We start from the raw sequence: 26469 nt of genomic DNA on the forward strand, positions 1-26469 counted from the left end.
AAGAGAAAATAAAACTGGCCATGCAAACCCAATACAGTCCAAGATGTTTTCATGTTTAGAGATGCTCCCCTCATCACAGAAGGAATGGAGGAAAATTGCCACGTGCTGGTCACAGAGAGCAAGATTCAAGGTCATTTAGCAGTGGCCACCTTGAGCCAATTCTCAGCTGAACCCATCCTGGAGCAGCTGGGATGAAGAGAGGAGCACAAACTGTGAAGAACAGCTCAGGGGTAAGAGTGGAGAGCTGGAGTACCTGATACTTCTCAAATACAGGATGGTTCTTTACATTTTAAGAAGTCTTGAAGACAGTTTTGATTCTCTTTTGTTCTTTTTAGTTCAAGTTTCTCACTGTATAAAACCAAAATAGGCCAATTTAGCAAACTGCCAAACCAAAGACCACAATTTAAATACACTGTTATTGAACAGTTAAATTTTGAAAATAAAAGAAAGTATTTTTCCCCTAACAAGTTTTGTGATTCGAGGTAATAAACACTGCACAATATAGACAGCTTTGAACATCTGAAGCATTTTAAGTATTGGAATGTGGGGTGAAAGAAAAGTGGTAATGACTTCCCAGATTAATAATCCTTTTATTATTAACATTTAAGAATGATGGTTTCAGAAAGTTCAATTCATTAAGTATCTACACAAATGTGGGGGTTTTAATATTAAAAAATACCCAACTTTTACAATTTCAAGTTTCAGTGCTTTGAGCTACAAAACCAGGAGCTTGTCATAATGAATTCCTCTAACATACCCAATTCACAGATTTGCAAAGGCAGAAGGAATACCAGAATTATTCAAGTTTTACCTTCTGTACAACACAGGGTTTGGGCTTCCCTGATTTAACCTCTTTCAGTCCAGTACCTGGGAGACTTTCTTTAAGAAAAGCACCTATGCCGCTGTCTCACGGAATGCTCCCGGACAACACCAGTGAGCAGCCCAGATTACTTCTTGAGCTTCTTTTGAGCAGCCTTCTTCTTGACCATTTGTAGCCTTTTCATGGCGTTGAGCTGGGATTCCTGCGAGGTCGGACCCTTCAGGGATGCCGGCTGGTTGCCGGTGTCGGCCGCGGCTTTGCCGGCGCTTCCCGCGCTGCTCCCCGCGGAGCCGCTGCCGCCATTGCCGCCGGCCGGGCTGCTGGCGCCGGGGGCAGCGCTGCCCGGGCTGGGCAGCCCGGCCTTGCTCACGTTGTCGCTGCTCACCGAGCGGCTCAGCGTGGTCTTCCCCAGCGTCAGCGGCGGGGGAGGCTTCAGCTGAGCAGGGTTTGCGCTGTTGTTGGCGGAAGCTATTTTGGCCCCCAGTCCCGTTTTTGAAGTCGCCAGGCCTGACAAACCCACGGGTTTCTGGTTATTTGAAGAAGCCGCAGGTTTCCCGCTGGCACTCTGTGCTGTGGATCCCAGTTTGGCAGTTGACGGGTTGGCAGAGGAGGTTTTGGCTGCAAAAGCAGCCCATCCTGTAAGGCCACTCGTTGCTGAAGAGGAAACGCTCGTACTGGCAGAGTTCCCCGAAACTGCTGCTGAGGTCTAAAATAAATAAGATTCTTATTATAGCAGCATCTATTTGTGTAACACGTCACAGCGGGAACACTCTGAGCCTCTGTTTCAGTTCTTTTCCTAGGAACACCCCGTGGACAATATTTCATCACTGGTGACCACAGCTGAAAGCTACTAACAAGAACAGGAAAGGATGCCAGGTGCAGCCAACTTTTAATCTCCCAGGCACACAGAACGAGTAATACCTTTTCTCCTCTTCCTTCTGTACACTTGGAAGACTACCACACAGCACTGTGATCCCTCCATAAACAATAAAAGCCCAAATTTGTGAACTATATAAAAGGTAGTGGCTTGCCTTCTTTTTTATTTGTTTACCATTGTTCCCAGGTGTCACTTTTTAACAAGCTGACAGATGCTCAGACTAAAATCAGACACTGAGCAATTAAGTATTGCATTTATTACAGTCTTATTGTCAAAGTAGCAGTATCTAAAATGTTTCCTTTCTTCTTGGTTCTTAGCAGCTTGTACGACAGTTAGAATTATAAAAAAAGCAACAAATATTGTCTCTTTCCATTCAAGTACTGCAAAAGACAAACTCTGCAAACATGGGTTCCCTTTGGCTGTGAAACACTATGCTATCCACACTGAGTTCCCACACCTTAAACCCTATAATTCCCAGGCTACAGGTGAGGATATGTTGATTTAAGTAAGAGTTACACCAAATGGCAGAGTCAAAACAAAAACTAAACTTCTCTATTCAGGTAATACTCCCTTTATAGTATACCCAGACAGCTTCTCAACAGTAAAGCTGATGAAAGAAATCAGGCCCTGGGTCTTACAAGCTGTTTAGGCACATAAGTAACTCTGCTGAGGTGAAAAAAGTCATTCACAAGTATAAGTGCAAGAGCAATACCCATCCTAGTATTCATGATGGTTTGCATGCAGGCAGAGCAATGGCAAACATAACTGAGCACATGAATAATTGCTTTGATTTTGAGTTAAAGCTGTGTTTTTCTAAGAAAGGGTCATGCTCTATTAGACTACTCTGTTATTTATTACACTGCTTCTGGTTTACCACCTTTACCAATATGACCTTTTCACAATATTTTAACTCGGAAAAACAGAAACATGAGGCAACACAGAATCACTGAAGAGAATCACAGAATGGTTTGGGCAGGAAGGGACCTTAAAGATCATCTTGTTCCAACCCTCCTAGTAGGGGCAAGAATGCCACCTCCTAGATCAGATTATATTTAAGAAGCTCCTAAATTAAATCTCACAGAGTCAGCAACACTTCCCCTACAATGAAATCACAGAACCATCTAGGCTTGAAAAGACCTTCAAAATTATTAAATCCAAGGCCACTGTTGCCATGAGAAAAAGCCTTCCAAGTGTCAAAATACATGTAAGTAACTTTACCAGAGAGAGAAAATAATGCGTTTTATACAATTCATAGAATCATAGAATGGTTCAGGTTGTGGAAAGGACTTTAAAGATCACCTAGTTCCAAACCCCTGCCACAGGCAGGGATACCTTCCACTAGACCAGGTTGCTCAGAGCGCCACCCAGCCTGATCTTGAACACTTCCAATGATGAGGCATCCACATGTGAAGTGAGGGTTTTTCCCCCATTCTTTCAAGTGTTCACGCAAACCCACTATGCTGTGGTACTACTCAGTCCACATGGTGTAGAAGACTATTTTCAATTATGGTTCTTATGTGAAAAGATTGGTCTAATTGAAAAAACTCCTACTATCTGTGCAGTGAAACAAACTCTTCCTCTGGTAAATTTAAACTACATTACCTTGACTTCTGTTCTCTTGAATGCCAGAAAAGCTGGTGGGGTCTCAGGTTTTAACTTGATTTCTGGTTTCTTGACCAATGGATCCTTCAAAGCTGGTGCAACTGAAACCACTGCAGGAGCTGGTTTTTGAGGAGGTTTTTGTGTCTTCTGAGCCTGTGTAAGTGATAGGAAAATACCCTGAATTAGCTACAGGCCACATAACATGGACTGTTTTGACTGTTAACAAAAAGCATGAGCATTTTAAGATTGCAATCTAGCTTTTACAATTTCAGGTTTAATGGTCCTTGAGAAATGAGGCAACGGGATGTGGAGATGAGCTGGGTATGGTACTGGGGGCAGGGTCCAGCCAAAAAGCATTCTGAATAGAACTTGCTATTTCAGCGTGGAAAGAGTGGCAGTGTTGACTCTTGGAAAGCAGGAAAGCACTGGGCCTTTACAGGAAAAAGGCAAAGACAGGTAAACTTGCAGAAGACAAGGACATAGTCCAGCAGGACTGGGATATAGGCTGCAAGAGCCTGCTAAGGACTGGCAGGCAAAATGGCAGAATTCATGTCAAACAAAAAAAAAGAAAAGGTCACATTGAAGGCAATGGCTAAATTGGCTACCCTGTGCAGGAACCAACCTCGAGCAAACACTCCTCTGAGTTCAAAGGCCTGATGATCATCAGAATAATCATGTACTTCAGTCTATGTTGGTACATTCTAGGCCAGGATCTTACTTTGCCTTCTTTCCTTTTTCCTTAGTGGAGCCATTTCAACAGATAACATTTGCTAAGTTATGGCAGAACAGTTTTGAAACTGTTTTTTTGAAACTGAAATTTTCTACTGTATTTTTCTGTATTCTGGGTGTGATCCTAAAACATCAGAACTAAAGTCACTAATGTTGTATGTACCCAAAGGTGCTGTCTTACGCTTCTTTCTCATAATGAGATGAGTGGGATTCGGCAGGATACTGTTCAATCATGCAGATAAATCAAAATAAAGGCTTTTGTTAAAAATTTTTTTTTTTCTTTTTTTCTTTTTTGTTTTTTCAAACCAGAATCTGCTACCCTCAGCTTATTTCTGACCCTGAGAACATTCAACATGTCAGAAAGAAATTTGCAGTCTTGTCCTACAGGAAAAGAACCATTCATATCCAACGCTGAGAAGAAAACTTAAACTGCAGGGCTATTACTAAAAGCTAAGTATCATCTGAAATAAAAAAAAAAAGGTTTTAACTTCAGCTTGCCAAGCAGGGAACAATCCTATTTCACTCTTCTTCACTCACCTTCTGATTTTTAAAAAGCTTTGTTTAAGAAGTGCATTACAGAATACTCTTTGAGATGCTACATTAAAAACCACAGCTGCAGCAAGAGAAGCACTGCTGAGAAAAATGGCTCTCCAATGTGCTTCCAAAGACTTGTCTAACCCAGAAAATATTCTCACACAGTAGAAATAGCCTGCTGTATTCAAACAGTGCTCACACGAGACAAAAAACTGACTCCTACCATTCTCTTCATCTGCCTGGTACAGCGGGCACAATACCAGACAAGTCGAGGATCATTCACTTCCTTGTCTGTCACCTGAGGTTTATGGCAATCCTGGTGGTAGAGATTATGGCACTCCTGACACTCCACTAGCTGATTCACAAAAGTAACTGTCATCTGCCTGCAGAGCAAATAGTTAAGAACAGATTATGGGAGAAAGCACTTAGAGGATTACCCAATTGTTGAAAATTTTGCAAGGCTTAAGATATAAAATAAAAATATTTTTTCCTTTCACATATATTTTCTACCTGTGGCAAATCGAATATATTCCTTTTTTTCCTGCATCAGTTCTTCCTAACTAATATTTTAGAAATTTGGTATTTTTTAAAGGTAATTTCTTTCAAGAAATTTGAAGACTTCCATTCTATTATACATGTGTATATGACAGTCTTGATTTCCCTGTTTGATTTTTAGATTAATAATGTAAGTCTTGCCCGCTCTGCTTCACCTGGGCGTTTTATGGATACATCACAGTACGCCAATTACGACTTCCTCATTATAATAGCATATGAGGGCCTGGTCTCCATTTGGGTAATTTTGCTGTCAGCTGCAGAGCAATACAGTTCAAGAACAAATAATTTCTCAATGACAAGCATGTAGGAGTGCTTTCTGCTGCAGGATTTAAAAGCATCATCACCCAAGCTCTACGCTGCTTTGAAGATATTTTATTAGCCATCCCTTTGGTCCCTACCACATAAACAGACACGTGGAATTCGAGATAATACCAGAATCACCGAGAGATGGAATAGAAAGGATTAATTGTGCAGTCCTGCCTTGAAGCAAACATGCAAGCTGGTGATGAGGGCTTCATTTTGCGTGGGCCTTCCTGAAAGTAATCACGCTGTATAAATGACACATTAGTGATATATACATGGCTGGGAGTCTGCCTGTGAATTACCCAAATACCATTTTCCTAACGATTCCTTCTTTCAGATGACAAATCAAGCTATTTAATTGCTAAGCTGCTTTTGCTCATATCCCCGAGGAGCAGGTACCCAGGTAACCATGGAAACTCTATTTGTAGATACATGGGGAAAGGTAATCCCTTATTTCTTTATATAACAGAAAAACAAAGTCTGAAGGTATTGTCCATATAAGTACTGGAACATTTTCTAAGAAAGATTTCTCTTTTAAACAGGCTACTTAAAAACAGAAGGGTAAGCCTTTCTGAAATGCTAGGGTCCATTATTTTACATTCCGCATATTTAAAAGATGTTTTGTTTGTTTTTTATTCCTAAATAAACTGGATCAGAACATATAGTCTCAAGGAGGGAGACTCACCCTATTTTAAAGTTACAAAAACCAATCCCCAACCGATTAGAAACCCATGAACTCTTCATGCTCAGAAACAAGTTAAACCACTCACTTTTAAATTATAAGATAACTAAGAAACAAACCTAATGATTTTTTAACCTTCAAAACCCAACCAAATGAACAAGTATTTATAGAAACTTAGGTTGTTATTTCCAAACCAGTCTTTTAAAAATATTTTTTGGGAGGAAAATTTCGCTATCATCAACAAGCTGCATGTAGTATTTCCTTTTTGTACAAGTGAAGAGCCTGTGAGGAGGCTCCGTAACTGCTGAGTTGTCCTGTTTTTCCAAGGCATACAGGTACTGGAGAGGATTAAATTATTTAAATATTCCCTCCCTCCTTATGCCTGACTTAGTAAAAAAGAACAACTAAGTTGATATAAAAGAACAAGAAGAAAAACACCACAGGCATCAACATTAATTACCCCAAATCACTATGAAAATAGATTTGACACTTGGCAAATCTTGAAGAAACATTTCCCGCCTCTGTTTCTTAGTTTCGACATCTATAAAAATGAATAGTTAAGATTCAAAAGCACTTTTTTGAATTTGTGAACTCACAGCTGGGTTCTTGCTAGCTTGTCTTCTTAAGCAATATTAATATAAACTCTTTTGCTATGAACTCCATCTACTATGCAATTTGACATTTTCATTCACAACTGTTTGAATTACTGAGTTATTAGAAGATGTAATTTTAAAAACATACAGGGATGTTATTATTTTGGCTCAAGATATTACCCCAAAAAGGGTGCACATTTTGAAAGCAAGCAATAACTAGAGGAATACTTTCTGACCAATGTGCTGGATTCACAACTTTAAAGCACAAGTCCTCTGAAAAACATCCAGTCCAGTGTGAGCTGGAGACAGACAACCACGTGACATGAGTTTCAGCAGGTTCCATGTAAAATGAAAACAATCCAGAGTGTTGGGGTGACAGTTGCCACACTCTCTCTAATGAGTCGTTCCTTCCCTGGCAGTGCTTCTCCCTCTGTCTGGCATCAGAGATATTTTAGCTAGCCAGGGGAGATACATCTTTTGCAAAAACACTGGAGCTGGTGGCCATGAACCGGTAGAAGTAAAGCCTCCAGCAGCCAGGTTAAACATGGATTGTGGAACAGCTAATGGATCTGCTTTTCAAAGTCTTGGCTACACTGGGCACAGGAGTTGCGTTTTTTTCCTCAGTTTCTTTACTTTGCGGGCATTTGTCATTATGCCTGTAAGTGTTTTTCTTTGCCAGGGAAGACACAGAATTAATCATCCACAGCAGGTCAAGACTGTCTAAACAGAACTTCATTATCCCCTCCTAAGCTAATACCTTACTATTTTTAGTAGCCTTTTAACATACCACTGAATGGGGCTTTGCCTCTTTTAGGGAACAGTAAAAATGGAATTTGCAGGAACAAAAGTAAAGTTCAGATATTTATATACTTCTTCCTTTTTCAATGTCTACAATAGGAAACTAAATATTTGAGCTAACACATGGGAATAACATGAAATCCCACCAGTCCCCAACTGGTCACCAGTATAATCAGCTGTAACTACAGAAATTTATCATCTGTGCACTGACAACACTTCCCCATCTCCACAACAGGAATGACCATGGAAAAGATGAAAGAATAGAATATATAAGCCACTGTTTCCCAAGTGACTCAAGCTGAGCTAAAACACATACTGCTGCCAAAAGACCTGTCCCTCTTCTCTGTCCTGGCTCTGCACTTCAGCATCCACACACATGCCAGCATAAGCGTTTACTCTTACTGAGCTGACTGAAACCCAAACCTACAGAAAAATCCATGTGGAGAGCTGATCCAGGGGCTGATCACAAATTATACAGGCAATACACCCCCCTAAACAGTCCAGAGAAGGAGGCACAATTGGGAGAGCCAAACTATTCCTTCTGGCAGCAGTGAGGGCCTAACGAGGATATAAATTATCTGTGAAACAAAATCCTGATGTGATTTGATCCTAGGGAGGTTATTCAAAGGTATTTCATACATCTGTTAACACTAAATGTACTGCTAGTACCATGTTAATAAAGTCCAGTTTTAGAGCCCTTACTGGAAAGTAAAAACAACCTGTCTTCACTGCAAGATGTATTTGCTGATAAAACACAGCTATGTGTAAACTAATGTCAAATGATTAGGAAAAGGAGACCAATACATACAGATCTCTTATTAATACCACCTAAAAATGCTTTCAGATGAGAACTGATTTTGAAAAAAATGCTTATCAGTAGCCATTAATATTTTGTTTTCCAATAACTGAAAACTGTATTTGTCATGATAGGTTTTGCATCATATCTAGTTTTATTTTTCACTTGCCCTTTCCTGCTGAAGAAAAGCTGGTTCACTCTCTAAAGGCTCCATTTCCAAGAAGCTGTTCTTATTCATGAAGGAGCCTTAAATGTATTATCAATTCTGGATATTAAGTGATTAAGTGATTTCTGGAATAAAAACTGTGAGAAACTTTAACACAATTTAAAAAACAAAAAAAGGTAACTACACCTAGCTGGAATGAAGCAACATTGACTTACCTGCAAACAACACAGGCTAATCCCATTTCCATGGCAAAATCATCAGCACTGGTTTCCTCGAAGCTAGATAAATCAGGCATGGATAAATCCTTGCTCGTCTGAACTGTAATAGGAGAGGAACGAGCCTCTTGCTTCTCTACTCTGGGCTTCTTTGGTGCATCAGCTCCTTCAGCAGGATCCCCTTTCGTCTATTAAACACACACACACAGAGAATGTAAAAATGCAACACGCTAACAGATTATTAAAATGAGTTAAAATTGAACAGTTAGATTAGCAGTATAAGAAGGTGTACTTTACTCAGCATATACACAACATATTTTTTTTAACTGCATATTTTCCTCAAAATATTTATGAACTAGAAGCTCAACTCCCCTTTTTGTACTTCACCTCAAAATCCTTGAAAGAGCTTTGGGAATATCACATTTCAACTTGCTACATTTTAGTAATCCCTTATGAGATAATCTCTTATCATTTAAAACACAAAGTGCTTTGGAAGATGCCCCTCAAGTCCAACCTCCCTGCAACAAGCATGGAAAACAATCACAGAATATTTACAAGAAGACATTTATGAGATTGACTGAATGGCAACGTTAATGCACCTCACAGGCTAGGCACCATAAGATGAGCTGAAAAGGGGAGCTTTTGTCTAAAACATCTTTAAGTTAACTAAGTTTTTCACTAGAGAACAAAACAACTTACTTTATCTGCAGATCTCTTTTCTGTTTCTTTTTTCACCTTTTCTGATGCAGTGGGCTTGCCATTGTTGTTGCCAGAAGGCAAACTGGATGAAGCCTTAGGCTCTTGCTTAATGGGTTTGGTGACAGATACTTTTGGTTGCTCTACTTCCTGGAAACAGAGAGAAAAATTGAAGGTAAATTCTGCAACTGTGTTCCTTTCTAATCTGCAATTAGTGAGATAACAGGACAGGCAAACAATATGCCATACAACACTGATCATCTACATATATACTTTTCCAAAATACATTTCTTAAAATATTTTAATATCACATCAACAAATTAGTGTTTAAATTACAGAGAATTAATAAAATCTTCCCTTACAACTCACCTTTCTGAGGAAAAGTTGCTCCTTTTCCAAAGACAGATACTCTTTGGAACATTAATTAAAAAGAAGACATTTCTGCTTTTAAAATTCAAAGACGTAATGAACACAAATTTTTAGATAGTTCTGAGGACAAAATTCAATATAAACTAAAAACATAAGCGGACAACTGATGTAACCAGGCATCAATACTTCACTCCTTCATGGAGAGAAATACTGACATCCTCTTAATCTCAATCCATATTCATCTATCAGATTAATACATTTAGATCTCAACAGAAATCAATGGTTCTCATTAACGGCACATTAGTGTCAGCAAATGGATAATAACCAGCAGAATCTGTAAATGAGTGACCAGTCACACTGATGGGCACCAGCAAGGTACCCCCTCCCAGATAGTAAGATGGGAGCAGTTCCCTGCTGTATACTGGGACAGGTCATAAGGCCTGAGCTTCAGCCCTCCAAGTCTGTTGATTTTGCTGCGGTAATCCTGTGCTCTTACTCTCTTCTGGGATTTCGTGGTCAACCACAAATTAACCCGGCAGCCTGCGAATGCAAGGAAAGGAATTCTTGTGCTTTTTTTCATTTTTGACCTTTGCAGTCCTGCTGACATTGGAGACATACTGAAAAGAAGAGAACGAAAGACTTCTTCCTCTGGCCTGAGCCTCAGTTTCACCTGAGGGCAGGTGACTGCCAGCCAAGCCGTTATTAGAGGTAGCTTCCCAAACCTCTTTGCACTGTTATTCTGCTCCCTGTTTCCTCTTTAAACCACACATTACTTCTTTGAGCTCTGGCATAAAGGGCACCTGAGAGTTTTGAGACCTGCGTTAGGTTTCAGGGAGTTAACAAGATGTACAGAAAGGAGTTAGACCACACAGTAAAGCGTGATGTATGCTGAGCAGTACGAGCACCTTTTAGCTATTTGGAACCACGTAGAAATGAAATATTGCAAATGTATCAGCATACAGACCATCATTAGAACACAGCAGGCTGACTTGCAGGCATCCTAGGGGAGATGAAGACCTCATTATCCATATGGCAATATACAGCAGCACAAGGATGGCCTCACTTGGCTATTTCCATATGCTCATCTCAGAGTCAAATATTCTCTCTAGCAGGTGTTCAGTGATTTTCAGTAGATGAAAGGTAATGTTTGTCCCTTGGACAGCAATGGTTTCAGCCTGCAAATCATTTTTGCTTTGAATCATTTGGTGTTTTTCTCATATGACTTCAGCAACAGAATTTCAAGGAAAGAGATACAGCTTTATTGGTAAATAGCTTATTTTGTTTCTTATTTATCTGTGGCAAAGCTAATCTATGAGGGGCTTGGAGCACAAGCCATATGAAGAACGACTTGGGGAACTGGGGTTGTTTAGCCTGGAGAAAAGGAGACTCAGAGGTGACCTTATCACTCCCTACAACTTCCTGAAGGGTGGCTGTGGTCAGCTGGGGGTTGGTCTCTTTCTTCAGGCAATAACAGACAGAACAAGAGGACACAGTCTCAAGCTGTGACAAGGGAGATATAGGCTGGATATTAGGAAAAAGTTTTTCACTGAAAGAGTGATAAAGTACTGGAATGGCTTGCCTGGGGAGGTGGTGGAGTCACCATCCCTAGAAGTGTTTAAAAAAAGACTGGATGTGGCACTTGGTGTCATGGTCTAGTTGAGGTGTTAGAGCATGGGCTGGACTCGATGATCTTGAAGGTCTCTTCCAACCTAAAAATTCTGTGATTCTGTGATTCTATATTTTAAAGGCTTTTCAGCTCTGAAATGTAACTGCAGAAATACATAAGTTTAGGTGCACCTTATACAGCATGTCTGATATAATGCTGAATATCTCTTTAAAGCCTTGGTGCATCAACAAGGTGAAGAGATTTTTTTTCCCATTAACTTCCATTAATTGAATGGATTAGGCTGTATGGAAGGGGGAATGATGAATACGAACACTCCATAATTACTTTTTCTTTTCCCTCAACTTCTGATTCTCTTTTAACTTTTCAGCTGTAAAAGAGGAACCAGGAATAGCAGGAGCTTTATTAAGGCACACAAAAAAGGAGCCACGCTTTTTTAAGGCACACAAAAAGGAACCTAACACCAGTACCTTCTGAGAGGGACGATAGCTCGAGTCAGTTCCTCTGGCCAACGACTCGTCAAGAAGCGCTTTCAGTTTTTCAGCAGAGTCCTTACTCTTTGAGTGCAAAAAGCCCAGGGCTTTCAGAAAAATGGGATCCAGCTCCAAGTTCACTGTAGCAGCCATAGCTGTGTCTGCAACGGGAGTTAAAAGAAAAACAATGACAACTTTATTCACATGGAGCATAATTCAAACGGTATGTGGCAAACAGAAGATTTCTTTTCTTTCTAAAATGAAATTGTATTAAATCACAGCAAGGATTACATGCGAATTAATTATCATTAGAAGATGACTGTGAACTTCAGTGCCGCATAACTTAGAATATGTCTGGACATCTGAAATGTCAAATTCATTTTCTGGCATATATGATATTCAGAAATGAAACTCATTATACTTACGTAAATGAAAAAAAATTAATATTCTTGATATTTCATACAAAAAAAATTTCGAAAAGTATGCAAAATAAATATTAACTTCAAGAAGAGCAATTACCACCCTTCTCCTTAGCACTTTTTGCACATACAGTGATTCCTAACTCATTGACAATTTAAGAGCAGCTAGGAAGAATCTTACTTGTAGAAAAATTAACTTTTGAAACTTCTGAAAATAACAGCTAATTGTAACATAAGATATAAACAGCTCGTGTATTATTTATATATAAAATAGCTGAAAAATACATTTTTAAATTTAGCTGAAGCAGTGAAAAAATTTATAACTCAGACTGTGACTTATCCACATACTCATGTGACAGTCGAAGTGTAATGTCAGATAGTGACTATCCAGAGCTGTGAGACGCCACAGTGTCCATGGAAAAGGAATAAACTGAGGAAAAGGTTACAACAAGTTTAAAAAACTGATTGCCTCATAGCAATACAGCCCTGCACTCTGGAGCACTCGGTGTCAATTTCCTTAAAAAACTCTAAGGAACAGCATTTACACCAGAAATTGTTCCTACAATGATAGACACCTAACTTAAATTAGTAAATGACAATTAATAATTCAAGAAATAACATGGGAAGTTTCCTGATCTTTTCTAAAAATGTATGAGAAGTGTTATTGTTAATAATCCCTTTAAATCGCATTTAACACATCAGAATGTTTGTGGGTTTGAGTTTTTACCTACAATAATCTAGAAGACATTCTTGAAAAGCCTTTCATCGGTTCTTTCACCAAAGCACTGTCACTTCACCAAAGCTGAAGCTTCCAAGGTTTTGTCTGATGAATTCCTTTTGATATTCGTGGCAGTGAGCTTTTACGTTTCTGGCCAAAACACCAGCATTGGCAGGCTGCTCCCTCACACTTGCCTACAAGTCCCCAGGAACCTTTATCTCATGCTGAGCTTTCACGAGACACCAGAGAATCGCTTGACTGAGATCATCAAGGAGTTCAACGCACAGAACTTCATAGGGATTTTATCAATGGACCCAGCAGAGAGTTAAGAAACCTCTTCAAGAGCCTCTTCTCCCTTCCTTAATGTTCGCTACTTGACAAATCATTTTCTGGTGGCCACAGAACTTCTGCCAGGAAGTGCTACACGCCAGTTACTCGGCCGTACCACTGATCAAGTGCAGACTGCAGCTCAAGCCCCGTCCTGGCAATTCGGTCTCTCTCTGATGATTACAGAAAGTGAATCCATGGAGCACAGAGAACACATACCCTCTTTTCTTTATGCATCTACCTCTGATAAATGTTCAGGCTGCTCTTGAGATCTGTGGGCAAATTATGTCCCGCTTTCCTTTGTTCTGTGAACATGCCTTCCAAGTGTCAGTACCACATACTCTTCAACCAGGACTCTGCTAAACCCCCTGTTCAATGAAAACGGCAGAATCGAAACACTAATTTCAGAAATTTAGTAGAACTCCCTATTAACAAAATGCTTTAAGTTCTTCTCTCAGGGAGAGGAATTCTGCTAGGAATATATACTTGTGTACATGAAAAACAATGCAGCAGGCTCAACAATCATTCACAGCCATTCTCTTATAGTTAGAGAATAAATGTAATCATAATTCAATTTTCATCTCTCTGAAAGTAACACTTCCCAGACTTGTTTCTAGCTCTAGCTTTATGAAGACATATACCGAAAGGAATTGTTAAATCACAAATTTCAAAAGGGTTCTCCATATTTATTCTTTTATTTGCTATGTAGTTGCAGCAATTCTTTCTCTGTTCTTGAGGACAATTATAATGTCCCAGGCTACTACAGTCATGACTAACATGTCACAAGAAATTTCTCATGAGAATATAGGAAACTGTGCTTAGTAAACACTTCAAGGTCACCCAGTTTAGGCTTGTGTTTTCAAATTGTAAAAAATCTATTAGTGAGTTAGGGAAGGGAAGTATATTCAATGCAAAGATGAACACATCAGTAATTGTCTTAAAAATAGCATCATCTGAAAAAAGCAAATGGATAATTATGCTCTCCTTATGGGACCATAATAACACTGCTGTCAAACAGGCTACTAACCATGTCTGTCCTGGCCCAAAAGGCAAATTATTGCTTTTGGCAGTGGCCCTTTCCATATATTTGCAGATCAAACAGTTTGTAAGTACCAAACAGTGGTTTGACACTTATAAACCTAAGATCCAATTTCATTTCTTCATGTTTTCAGGCAGAAACTGCTCCTCTGGCAGTCAAGGCAGCATACAGCAATGTGATAGCCTTGAGACAAGGACGGCAGAGTGGTTCAATGATGATGCCATAGGCTATTCTGCAAGACACACCTCCTTGACTTTCTTCTTGAAGGGAAATCTTTGCACAGGAAATAATTCAATGGCTGTTCAGAAAAGAGTGAGTATGACATTGTCTTTTCTGGATTGGATTGATAATGCAGCTGTGAGATCAGAGGGCTGTGTTAAAACCCTTGACCCCTGAGCAGAACAGGTTTTGCACCAAGCAAGCATGCCCTCTTGCAACCCAGCATTGACCCATCAGCCTAACCCTAAAAGCACCTTTTTCAACTCAGGTCTCTGTTACCTTCCAAGGTGGACTACTCTAAGTGGTTTAAATCCATGGGGAAACATGGATGCTAATCAGTGAGTAGTTATTCTTAAAAACATCCAAGAAGTTTTGGATTCTTTCATTTCTTGAGCATACTACTGTCTTCTGTCAAATACAATCAACCTTAACTGTGCACTCTACAAAATACATGGTTTTTCTGATTTAAGACTTTTTAGATTTATAGGGTGTAGGAGCCCTCTTCTTTCTTTCATTCATTTGCCATGTACTATTTTGCATGCCTGCCCATGTATTATCTTATTCATCATAACTTGCAGCTAAATGGATCTACTTCCATTACATTTTCAGATATGGTTATATTTTCAACAATCTGTTTCTGAGCTCCTATTCCTATTATTTTCTGAGGCAGGTGTACTACTAAAGATGTTTTTCCAAGAAAGTACGATCTTCTATTTATATTGCAATGTTATTATAGACTTCTTCTATTATGCTATCCTTTTATAGACTGATTTTTTATTTTTTTCTGCCACTGATGATTAAAAGGCCTTTCACTCACATACTCTTTTCAGCTACCTTCAAGATCTGTAGCAGTTACCTTAAAACACAGTGACATGAATCAACATGTAATTCCTTCCAACACACTCACTGCACTGTTTTTCACTTACCACCATAAAATCAATTCACTTTTCCCTGTCCCTTTGGATCCTTTTGTTCCTCAGAATTTATCCTCTTCCTGACTACATTTATTAACAGTGACAGTGGCAGATTTTGCTTATTTACCAATAATGCCTCTTCCAGGTCACTTTCAGATCTGATCAAAGTCTTAAAAAAGTAGATCAAGGAAAATCTTAAAAGCAGGAAAAAATGAACTTCTATTTTCAGGTTTTGCTACAGTATCTTAATCAGCACTTGATTTATGACAGCATAATTTCTCAGTTACTTTCCACAAGGGACATTTCAAAACTCACACACTTCAGTAGTCTGGATAACTGTATCAATGAGAACAATTGTATTAATCAGTTCTAATTTCCTTGTCATCTTCTTCAAAGAATCTTTTAAGACACGTATAAGATCTCCTGCTATGGAGTCACTACTACTGGCATCCTTAATTTTACATTCTATTCTACAACGTATTTTATAATGTACTTTTAAATTAGTATTCCAATCAATATCACTGTAACCAGTTTATCCAACATTTTAAAAATTACACTAATGCCCTATATTTGCTGTTTTCTCCATAGAAACAGTGAATTATTAAGAATCACAGAATCATTCCCTGTGGAAGGGACCCCACATGGTCACCCTGTGCAACCTCCTGGTTCAATGCAAAGTCAACACTGAATTCAGACCAGCTTACTCAGGACTTTTCCAGTTGGATCCTGAAAATCTCCAAAGACAGGAATGCAAAAATCCTTCTGGGCAACCTGTCCCAATGCCTCACTGTCCTCATTTCCTTGCTTTGAATTGGAGGTTTTAACTTGTTCTTTCATTCTCCCACTGCGCATCTGAGTATGAAGACTGGCTCCAGACTGGCTCTATCTTTCCAGTAATATCCTCAGGTAAATGAAAGTTTCCACTATATCCCCCTAAGCCCACAGCAGACGGTATCCAGCACTCCCTCCATCATCAGATCTAGCTATTCAGTCACAGAGGACAAGCCAATTGATCAGACATGATTTATCCTTGGTAGATCTGGCTCTTCCCAGTTTCTCCCTGTTCTTATGCCACAAATGGCTTCCCCCACAATCCTTCCACAGGAGGAAGGAATGAGGTTGACCAGTCTGTAGTTGCGTGTCCTTCTTGGCCTTTATGAAGATGAGCATAAGATTTGCCTTTCTCCAGTGTTTGGGATCTCCCCCAGTGTCATGGTCTTTAAAAGCTGACAGAAAGCAGCTTTGTGAAGACCCTGTCAGCTGTTGGCATCCTTGAATGCAAGGGCCCGTGGACTTACCAGGGAAACAATCCTGCTTAAATTCTCTTCCCCAACTTGTAGTTCCTCCTCTCCTTAAGCTCTGCCTTGTGGCAAAAGGCCTTGGGAGACCTTACAAGTGAAGTCTGTGGCAAAGACATCAACTATTTCACCCTTATCTGCGTCTGCTGTCACTAACACGCCTGTTCCATGCAGCAGTGGTGACACACTTTCCTTGTGAATCTTTTTCCAGATAAATGGCAGGATCCATGTGAGTGCCTTTCAGCTCACGATTTTTTGTGATAAATGAGATTTGCTAAGCCCTGCTACCACTGAGCTTCAACCTTCTGCAGAAAATGGACCTGAAGATGTTGCAACACGTCACCGGCTCGCTGGCTTAAGCCACTGGTAAATTTGAGTACACCTCCACTGTTTCCACCTTTGCCTTATTCAATGCCCACGCTGAAACTTATCAACTGTACAAATTTCTGGGTAATTTCCTTCCTCCTCCTAATTTCTCAGAGAGAGAAGCAAACTTTAATTAAAAACGAATTTCTGAAACAGTTACGCCAAAGCGACGACGTGACCCTATGCAACCTACTTGCCGCAATTTTATCCCCGGGATTTCTTTTTACGAACGAAGGGAAAGGTCTCTCACCTGAAAGCGACACTTCAGAACGCTCAAAAGAATAAAACACCACCCTCCTACCTACAACCATTACTGCCCCGCACTGAGGACTCGCTCCGGCCGCGGCCCCGGGCGTGCCCGTGTGCCCAGGAGGGGCCGTCCCTCGGCTCCACCGTGTCCCGCAGGGACAGCGCGGCCGCCGCTCCCCCCGGGCCCTCCCGGCACCGCGGGGCACCCAAAGCTCGCCCGGGTGCGAGGGTAAGGGCGGCCAAGGGTGCCCGAGGGCTCCCCTCTTCCTCCCTCCTGCCAAACACCCTATTTCTCCCACACAAAATCACTCTTACTGTCCTCCCGACCCTCTTTTCCTCCTCCCAAGCCCCCTCTTCCAGGCCCCGCAGAACCGCCCGCTGGTGTCTCACCGGAGACAAGAAGGAGGAGGAGGAGGAGAAGGAGGAGAAGGAGGAGGAAGGCGCCCAGGCGGGTCCGCCGGCAGCGCAGTCCCCCCGCGCAGCGCGGGCCGCGGGCCGCAGTTCCGGGCGGTGTGCGCGGGCCGCGGCGGCGCAGGAAGGGGCGGAACCGGGGCGGAAGCGGCCGGGCCGGGGTAAGGAAAAGGAGCGAGAGGAAGGGCGGGATGAAGGGAAGGTGGCGGTGGCGAAGTCCCGGGGCTGGTTTGGCGGCGCTGCCTGGGTTGGCAGGGCGCCGAGAGCAGCTGGGAGACGAGGCTTAGGGAGCGGGTCTGCGAGGGAGTTCTGGTGCGGCGGTGTCGCCGCTCTGTGCGGCAGCCGAGCTCAGGCGTGTGCTGCCGTCCTGAGCCCCGCGGATGGGGGGCTGTCCCCCATGGCCCGCCCGCGTCTGGCTCTCCAGAACCTTCCAAAACAACTTTCACTTCGTTCGTAGTCCCGCCCGAAGTTCGGGTGCGAAGCTCTTCTGTGCTTCCCTCGGGGCTCCCGGAGAGTGCGGGGGTGGCCCTGAACGCACCCAATAAATGGATTGTCTTGGATAGAAATACAACTCCAGCTTCCAGGTTGTGTGCCTTAAAGCACAAATAGCACTTTGCACTAAGTTAAATGTTTGCCGCGTTTTTAAATGGCATTATATTAAATATTTCTCAAATGTTAACGTGCCTGCTTAACAAAAGTTCCGGTTTACCGTGTAGTAATTAACAAATTAATGGAATATTTTTCAGGGACTAAAAGGAAGAAGATGCTTGTGTACTTATTTGTCTTTAATTTTTATGGGAAACACTTGTTTTTAAAGCAGTGATTTTCTATATTATGTTGTTAACAGGGCAGCTGAGTGAAACTAATTTAACTGTTTGAGTCATATTGAAAGGGAAGAGAAAATGGTAAAAAACAGCACAGCTAGTGAAAGTTATACTTACGTAATTTTTATAATTTTTAAGTAGGTGTCTTTTTTACCCAAGGTAGGCAACATTATTCATCTTTGTCTTTTAAGTTACAGTGCAAATCATGTATTGATCATTGCTTTTCATTTTCTCTCTTTCAAACAGTGGCTACTGTAGATATGACCAACAGAAAAAAAATCCATCTCTTCCCACAGAATTTACGGTCTAATTAGAGAAAAAAGTGCTGGGAAAAGATACTGTGAGCAAATAGTGCAATGTCTTATTAGGTTTGGTTAGTTCTGTATTGCACATTTCATTTTATTGTGCATGTCTGCATCTGCTTTTGTCTCAGTAAGCTGCCAAGGGATTAATAAACACGTTTAATGGATGGGTAGTAGTTACGTGAAAATACTTAAGTGAGAATGGGTGGCCAGGTAGGCAGTTAAGTCTTTGAATTGAAAATCTGTGCATAAATCCACAAGGAAGACTCTGCCGAGCTAAAACAGTGCAGAAAAGCACCTGTGTTGGAAACAAAAAATACAGGAAGCGAGCTTATAATGCCAGTGCTCAGAGACAAAATCTTAGGAGAAATTCTTGGAGGTGAAATATGGGAGAGGGTGGGGTGTGGCAGTGTAAGGGTGTAGAGCTCAGTTGAAGTGATGATTCGAGAAGACCTTTCTTCTCACAGGAATCAGTGAGGACACTGAGGTAAAGTCACTTAGAGATGGAACTCCTGGACAGATTATTTTAGTTTCTCTTCTCTGAGAGATTTGAGAATGAAATTAATGTGACTGTAGTTTTCATTGTCACAGACTGACCTTAAAAAACCCCAAAAAACCAATTGAACAGCAAAGTCCTTAATGAAAAATGTCCAAATTTTTGGCTTGCCCTAGGACAGACTTCCAGTGTGACACTGAACTAAAAATTCTCTTTGTGCTTTTGCTTTTTCACATGTGTAACAGGAACACAGGAAACTTCCACCTTGCAAGGCTCTTTGAGAGGGAAGACTGTGAGATACTCAGTCACTGGTGTGGTGGAGGGACATAGAAATTTTTGTAATAACAAACAATTCAAATAAATCCAGGTGGTGCTTTGATATTCTAATGACCTGTGTAACAAGTTGCAGTCATTATGGAAGCCAATTTTGTTAAAATTGGTTGGACAAAGTTTTTAAAAAATAAATTTTAAGAATGGGTGATTGATAGATGAAAGCTATAGAATAATATACTTTGGAAATAGAAATGTTGTCAGAGTTTACCAAAATATTTAGCGGTCCTGCGTAGCACAGAAGTGACAAAAATAGCTGATTGAGTCCAGGAGCATCAACTAGAAGGAAAAATTGTGTGATGAGGTGAATGTGTATGTCTGAGTGGTTTTTGCATGCGCAACAAAAGATGGACTTGTGAGCTCTTTGAGTTCCCATGGAAAACAAAAATAATAACCCAAATGCATATAAGAGTACCTCTTAATATTCAAGGAGGTACTGTAGTCGATGTGACTATGGTAGCAGTAACTCTTCTTGATTTACCTCTCTGGCAGTGCCTTCACTGCCTGATTTCTACCAGAGAGTTTACTTAGGATATAGAGTCTGTCTCCACTTCCATGCTGTCAAGATTTACCCAAATAAAATACCTTGTGGTAAAGTAGGTATCTCATTGTGTACTGTCCTGTTCTTTGAGTGGCAGTGTATTAATTAAAGCATCGGTACTCATAGCAGAACCGCTGTTCTTGTCATTTGATGGTTTAAAAATGTTTCACTGTAACAGACATTAATATGTTCTTAATGTCAGGTGGACTGGATTTTATTCTTCCACTCCCTCTTTTTGGGCAATTGATTTGGCCCTGTGGTAGGTAATATAGAGTGGTAAGTGTGATGTACGTGTCTCCATGGAAAAAAATATATTGAGTAATCAAGATATATCAAATGAAAACTTTTTTTTTTTTAAATACTTGCATCACATTCGTGTAATTGTGCAAAGACCATGTTAATCTAGACAGTTATGTGAAAGACTGATGCTGTTCCAGTGTCACTCGTGCTTTATATATATGTGTTTATAAAAGCCTATTCTGGCCTTTCTTGGCAACATTTGAGTTTCTTTTCCTCGCTGCTCTCGAGCTGTGGTGTGACACTCGTTGTAAGAGGGCCATCTAGTGTGTGCGGCTTTTCAATGCCGCCTGCCATCTGTAAGGTAATGGGCAATTCTGCTGAGTGATGGGGCAGAAAAATTACTGCATCAGTGCCTTATGTTCAACTCCGATGGAATATTGTAGTAGGAAAAATGTAGCTTTCGACCCACTGTAAGGAAAATTAATTTGAGTTTTTAATGTACTGAGAAGATATTAATTTCAGCTCTGCTGCTGTTGAATTTGACTGCTTTAAAGTAGTTTTGTGTTTGAGGTGTTCATGTAGTATCATGAGATGAATGTTTATTTGCTTATGAGTCCTTCAGTTATTATCTCACCCAACTCTAGATTAATTTTTAATGCAGAAACCAATATTATTTCCTATTGCCTAAATACCTGCTATAAATGCCTTTTAGCAGTTACAAAAAGACAAATGTTTGTATTAGGGAACTGACTGTTCCCTATTATGTGCTCAGGAACTTTTTTTTTTTTTAATAATGCATGGTTAATATTGTGGGAGATTTTAATGTTAAAAAAAAAAAAAAAGCCTTGCTCTAAATGTTTATGCACTTAAAAATTTAAAATGTAACATTTTCTTTGGGTTTTGTTTGATGTCAGAAATATGCTAAAATGTAAAAGAAAAAATTAGAGATCATTTTCCTATCCATGATCTTGTATGTGAAGAGGCAGTGTAGATATGAAACCATTCTTTTCTCTCAAAAAAGGGCCTGCCAATTATTCAGGCAGGACGTCTTTAGTAGTGTCTTATGTTAAAATCAGTTGTGAGCAGATAGTGGAAGAACCAGTGTTGTGGGTTTTTTTGGTGGTTTTTGGTTTTTTTTTTTAATTCTGTATTCTTTTATGAATGTCATACTCTGATTTCTATTTCAGGAACTTCATCTCAGGAAGAAGATGAAAGATAATGTTGCTGAAGAACATTTATATTTGGCTTTTTCTCATCAGTACAGAGATAGTATCTTTCCTCTTCATACATCTATCTCACTGTTTTTGCTATCCTACTGTGACTGCAAATTATTTAAAGTTTTTTTAGTGCCGACTGGCGAAGATGCGGGTGATCAGTGCATGACAAAAAACCTCGCTGGCGATCTTGAGGTCCATTTAATCTCCAGGTGTCAGCTTCCTGTGGTTGTGCAGAGCTGCAGTTTACCTGCTGTTGTCGTGAAAGATGACAGATTCTGCCGAGCTGGGCTCTCTGTGGTCTTAAGACATATAATACAGAAAACATTTGAGGCAGACCCATCTAAAAAGGACATTTTGGGGCTCTTGGGCTTTAAGAAGACCTGCTTAAAAGCCTGTGCTGAAGTGAGTGTGTCTCTCTCTCTCTTAGATACATTGATTGTTTTTTTAATAAGCATTAAATGCTCTGAAGTAGACTCTTAATATTGATGTCGAACAAGTTCTTTTAGTAAAAAAATGTAATTTGCTTAAAAATGCAGTTTCTTCTATGGAGAAATACCTGTGTTTTGGCACAAAGATGAAAAAAAAATATTTTTGAAGATACTACATTTTAGCAGCACAAAAAGAACTTTAATGTTAAAAAGTAGGTCAGATCTTTGTTTTATGTCTAGCAATAAATGAGTTATAAAGTTTGAAGTAAACTAAGAAATACCTAATTTCTTGCTAATTTTGATTTCAAGAGCTCTATATATTATTAGACTTCACTGCCAAGGGGGCTTTTGTTTAACTTATCCTCACCAGGTTGTCCAGTGTCTTTTCAGCAGAGTGGTTACTGGGCCAGTTGGTCAGTCCCTAGCCTGTACCATTCCAGGGGATAAGTCCTTCCTAGGTGTGAAATAGTCTGAGTTTCACATCAGTTCTCTCAGCTCATTCTCTAGTCTCTGCAGGCTCATTGAATAGCAGCTCTACCTTGGAATTTGTTGAATATTTGTTGTCTGCTCATTTCAATTCCCTGTCATCCTTGATGGGAGTGTATTCCATCTCCCCCCTCCAGATAAAGATGATGAAATGGGATAGGCCTCAGCATAGACCCTTACAGATTTCCACTCCTAACTGGCCTTCAGGTGGAGTGTGAGCTATTAACCAACGCTACCCTTTGAGTTGAGGTGTCAGCCCATTTATCACGTAGCAGTTTACTCACCTGGCAGCTCATCCATCTAGACTTGCCTTCCTCCTGCCTTTCAGGAGGCTGAATGCCACCCTGGCATGATTGCTATTTCCATGGTTGCCGTTGATTACTGTGCCTTCAACTCAGTTCACGGCTTTGTTTCTTACGAGTTACACAGCCAGCCTAATTTTATGTCAATAATAAGGAAATAAAAACATGCTGTACTGGATAACTGTTCTGTTATATATAAGGTTTAGCTTCCTAACTCTGCTGTAAAAGCAATACAGAAATATCTGAGTCTCTAAGATTAACAAAGAATGTATTTAAAGCTGGAATTCCTTTGCTTGAAGTGATTGAGTGACCAAAGTAACCAAAAATTACCCTGGGTTTCATTTCTCTCTCTGTAGAGACATTCATTATGTAAATTTGTTTGACAGGTTAGCCAGTGGACCAGGCTGTGTGAGATCAGCATACCTCTGGCTGTTGAAAGATTTCTGACGGCCTCTCCTGAGCACTGCCAGGCTATTCCTCCTGACATTTTACTGTTCGAAAGGAAGCTTGGAGAACCTGTCCGAGTACATAATGATGACAAAATTCGAAGGCAGAAACTTCAACAGCAGAAGGCAGGTGCCAAGGCTGCAGTGCCTGTGCTTGGTGAAAAAGCTACAGAGGAATTAAAACCAGGGGAAGCCCATGAACATCCACCCTCAAGTTTGGAACTGAGTGTAGCTTTCTCTAAACTGCTTGCCCAGGAAGCACCAGATGCAGTCAACAGGGAGGCCCCTCACATCAGGAGAACAAAAACCTCTGACCTTCCGCTCTTGGACCACGTTTTTGCAGAAGGGCTTTATTTTACTGTGGCAGATCTAGTGCTTTTGCCATGCATCCATCAGTTCTTGGTAAGCTGACAAGTTCTGCAAATATTAATTAGTGTACGTGTGTGTTTTTCAAGAGCCTAAAAGTTATAAAATATATTAATTTGAGACATATTGTGGTGTTTACAACGTGACTTTAAAAGGGAAATCAAATATTTGTCTTGTTTTTGTACAAACAGCAAAACCAGGGATTGGTGAGGTCAAATAAAGTTATTTCTAGATACAGAGCATATGAATGGTTAGTAAACGCTGTTAACTGTTAAAATATTATACTGAAACGTTTTGGCACAAATTTGCCCAGAAAATAATAAATTAAAAATACTAGTGCAGGTGACTTGAGCTCAACTTGAAACTAGTTCCACAGTGTGAAAATTATCTGTGGCAAGACTGTGCAGGAGTCTTGCTCAGCACAATTTGTGTATTTAGTTTTATGAGGATAGATGCACAGGAGAGATTTAAGGAAATGACAACTATGTCTTTATTTCCCATCGCAGTAAAATGGTACGAGTTTGCCTCCTTCCAGTATTCCTGCAGTTATTTTATGACATGTTATGGCTAAGCTGGTGTCTGTTCCAGGAACATTTGCATTTTGATTTTGCTGATTGGTTTGCCAAATTTCCCTTATGGTGTTTGAAAACAAATGGAATTCCTGGAGAAGATGCTGTTAGTCAGATTGAGGATAACGATCTTGAAAATCAAGATAATGGCTATCAAATATTAATAGTGTGACAAATGTCCACTTTATAACTTCTTTAACCAGCATCATCATCCTCAGTGGGTTTCTGTATGATGAAAGCAATATGCTGCCTTTGAATTGAGATGATGAGTTATTTTACAGAAATGCTTCTTAATTCACCTCTGCTTGGTTTATTTTGGAAACAAAGAACAGCAACTTCTGTATGGATGATCCTAAACAAAAGTGTTAGGACAAAATGCGTTCTTACTATTTAAAAAACTTTAATGTATTTCAGCCTTTGTCTTTCCAAGACCTTTTTAAGTAAGAGCATAACTATTTAGAGTAATATTTGATTTACTGGTGCTAGGCTTGGGAAGATTTTTGCATCAGATGCTTAATTGTTTTCAGCAATGTAGTTGGAATCATTCTGTGGATGTACTGTGAGCAGCTGAAAATTTTGTATTTATAGACATTTTATATGTTACCTTTCAGCCCTGGTGTTCTGCAGCTCGTGAGCTAGGTATTTTACAGTACACTTGTGTTAGCTCACACTAAGGATTGCCCTGAAAACCTGGCCTTCATTTTCATTATTACCTAATTTACAAGAGCTCTGGGATAATGTTTGTTTATTTCTGTTCTGTGGTGAATGATCATTTTCTAAGCAATTATACCTTGATGCCTACAGTTGTTGTCAAAATTGAAAAACTTGCATCTGGAAGCTTCTTGCAGGCAGTGAGTTGAAACTGCTCTTGTTGATGGAAGTCCCATAGTTTAATTCTGTATTAAAGTGTCATTTGTCACTTGCATAACTGGACTTCCTGGATTGTGTTTTAAAAAAAAAAAAAAAAAACCACTGTAGTTGCAGTTCCACTTTGAATTAAGGGTGTGAATAATAATGAAGTCTTAAGTGAGTGTGTGTCTGGAAAATACCATCCTGTAAATGTGAGGAGACCTGACTAGCTGATTGGAATTGTAATTACCAAAAGTAAGATAATGAAGCTGAAGGGTTGTTTTTCATTTCATTGCTGTTATCATTCTGAGGTTACTTTTGTTATGCTTTCTATTAATTGTAACTGTTGAAAATTAATAGAAGTATAACAGCAGCTCAGTTCCTCATCCGGGAAAAACCGCTATTCACTTTTTAAAATACAATTTAGAACACTTGATAACAAGTGTAAAAATGCCTCTTAGAATTGCTTTCCAAAAGACTTCTTCCTTAACTGAATTAATGTGGTTTTGCCCGTGTTACTATGAGGATATTAAATTAGATACTAAAGTTTCACAGTTCATCCTTCTTTTGCTCCTTTAGCTATTGCTAATTACTTGTGATTACACTAAACATATTATAAACACAGCGTGCAGGAAAGCTGTTGGAAATTACGTGTCATTTCAAGTGTTCTTTACCAATTTCTATTTCCACGCTGCAGGCAGATCGGGGGAAGAATGTTGGTTCTCTGTGGCCTTTTCTGCCTGTTCCTGTAAATGTGATTTTTAATTTTCTGTTTAAAGCAGGCACAGCATCACAGAATAGTTGAAGTTGGAATAATTGAGGTTGGAAGTCACATCTGGAGCTCATCTTGTCTAACCACCTTGCTCAGAGCAGGGTCAGCTAGAGCCAGCTGCCCAGGATCGTGTCCAGTCATATTTTGAGGAGACTCAAAATCTCATAAGGAGACTTCACACCCTCTCCTGTAAGAGGATGATCTCCATTGTTCTAGAACATTTGGGAATCTAAACAAAAGTTAGTTAATTTCATCAAATGCATCCTTTTTGAAAGTGGCTGGATTTCATCTTAAAAAGTGATATGGATATTTATATATATATATTTTTTTAAATATGTGCAACATAGTCTTACTTAAGAAATGTTTTTATTTCATTTTTTACATTTAAAATACTAGTTTCTATTGGAGGCCACATTAACTCATGATCACATACACTTCATTCAGAAAAGAAATACACTAGTTACTGATATTGTATAAAAATAGGAACTTAGGATTCTAAAAAGTAAAGT

General features: G+C 39.8%; 2 protein-coding genes across 9 annotated transcripts in view; one reads left to right on the forward strand and one right to left on the reverse strand.

The window, feature by feature from the left end:
- Positions 1–570: 570 nt before the first annotated feature.
- INTS12 (integrator complex subunit 12) lies at positions 571–17890 on the reverse strand. Of its 5 annotated transcripts, none has more exons than XM_040063669.1 (8): positions 17772–17890; positions 12979–13664; positions 11830–11993; positions 9370–9516; positions 8671–8858; positions 4786–4945; positions 3300–3452; positions 571–1526 (listed from the first exon to the last, which is right to left on the reverse strand). In XM_040063669.1, exons 3-8 carry the CDS (start codon positions 11983–11985, stop codon positions 948–950), a joined length of 1383 nt encoding a protein of 460 aa, XP_039919603.1. In that variant the 5' UTR covers positions 11986–11993; positions 12979–13664; positions 17772–17890; the 3' UTR covers positions 571–947. The 5 variants fall into 5 exon arrangements, with proteins under 5 accessions (XP_039919603.1, XP_058276476.1, XP_058276477.1 ...); XM_058420493.1 differs by lacking the exon at positions 17772–17890 and adding an exon at positions 16767–16856 and having other exon boundaries at positions 13516–13664; XM_058420494.1 differs by lacking the exon at positions 17772–17890 and adding an exon at positions 16767–16856 and having other exon boundaries at positions 12983–13664.
- A 21-nt stretch (positions 17891–17911) lies between these two features.
- Positions 17912–26469, forward strand: part of GSTCD (glutathione S-transferase C-terminal domain containing) — a 46236-nt gene continuing 37678 nt past the window's right edge. The window contains exons 1-3 of one of the 4 annotated variants that reach the window (XM_040063666.1): positions 17912–17953; positions 21713–22144; positions 23345–23806. In XM_040063666.1, coding sequence (XP_039919600.1) covers positions 21734–22144; positions 23345–23806 — 873 coding nt within the window. In that variant the 5' untranslated portion in view covers positions 17912–17953; positions 21713–21733. Of the gene's footprint in view, positions 18377–18895; positions 19406–21712; positions 22145–23344; positions 23807–26469 lie in introns of those variants that run through there. The other 3 variants (XM_040063668.1, XR_005700739.2, XM_040063667.2) reach the window with 3 other exon arrangements.

Source organism: Hirundo rustica, chromosome 5, assembly GCF_015227805.2.
Source record: "Hirundo rustica isolate bHirRus1 chromosome 5, bHirRus1.pri.v3, whole genome shotgun sequence".
NCBI classification, from domain to species: Eukaryota; Metazoa; Chordata; class Aves; order Passeriformes; family Hirundinidae; genus Hirundo; species Hirundo rustica.

Bases quoted from the DNA above. Each gene is read 5' to 3' on its own strand.
- INTS12 (XM_040063669.1), bottom strand. From the start codon at position 11,985: ATGGCTGCTACAGTGAACTTGGAGCTGGATCCCATTTTTCTGAAAGCC. The intron at 3,453-4,785 runs GTAGGAGTCAGT...TCACTTACACAG, and splicing joins CCAGGCAGATGAAGAGAATG to GCTCAGAAGACACAAAAACC. The intron at 1,527-3,299 runs GTAATGTAGTTT...TATTTATTTTAG, and splicing joins TCAAGAGAACAGAAGTCAAG to ACCTCAGCAGCAGTTTCGGG.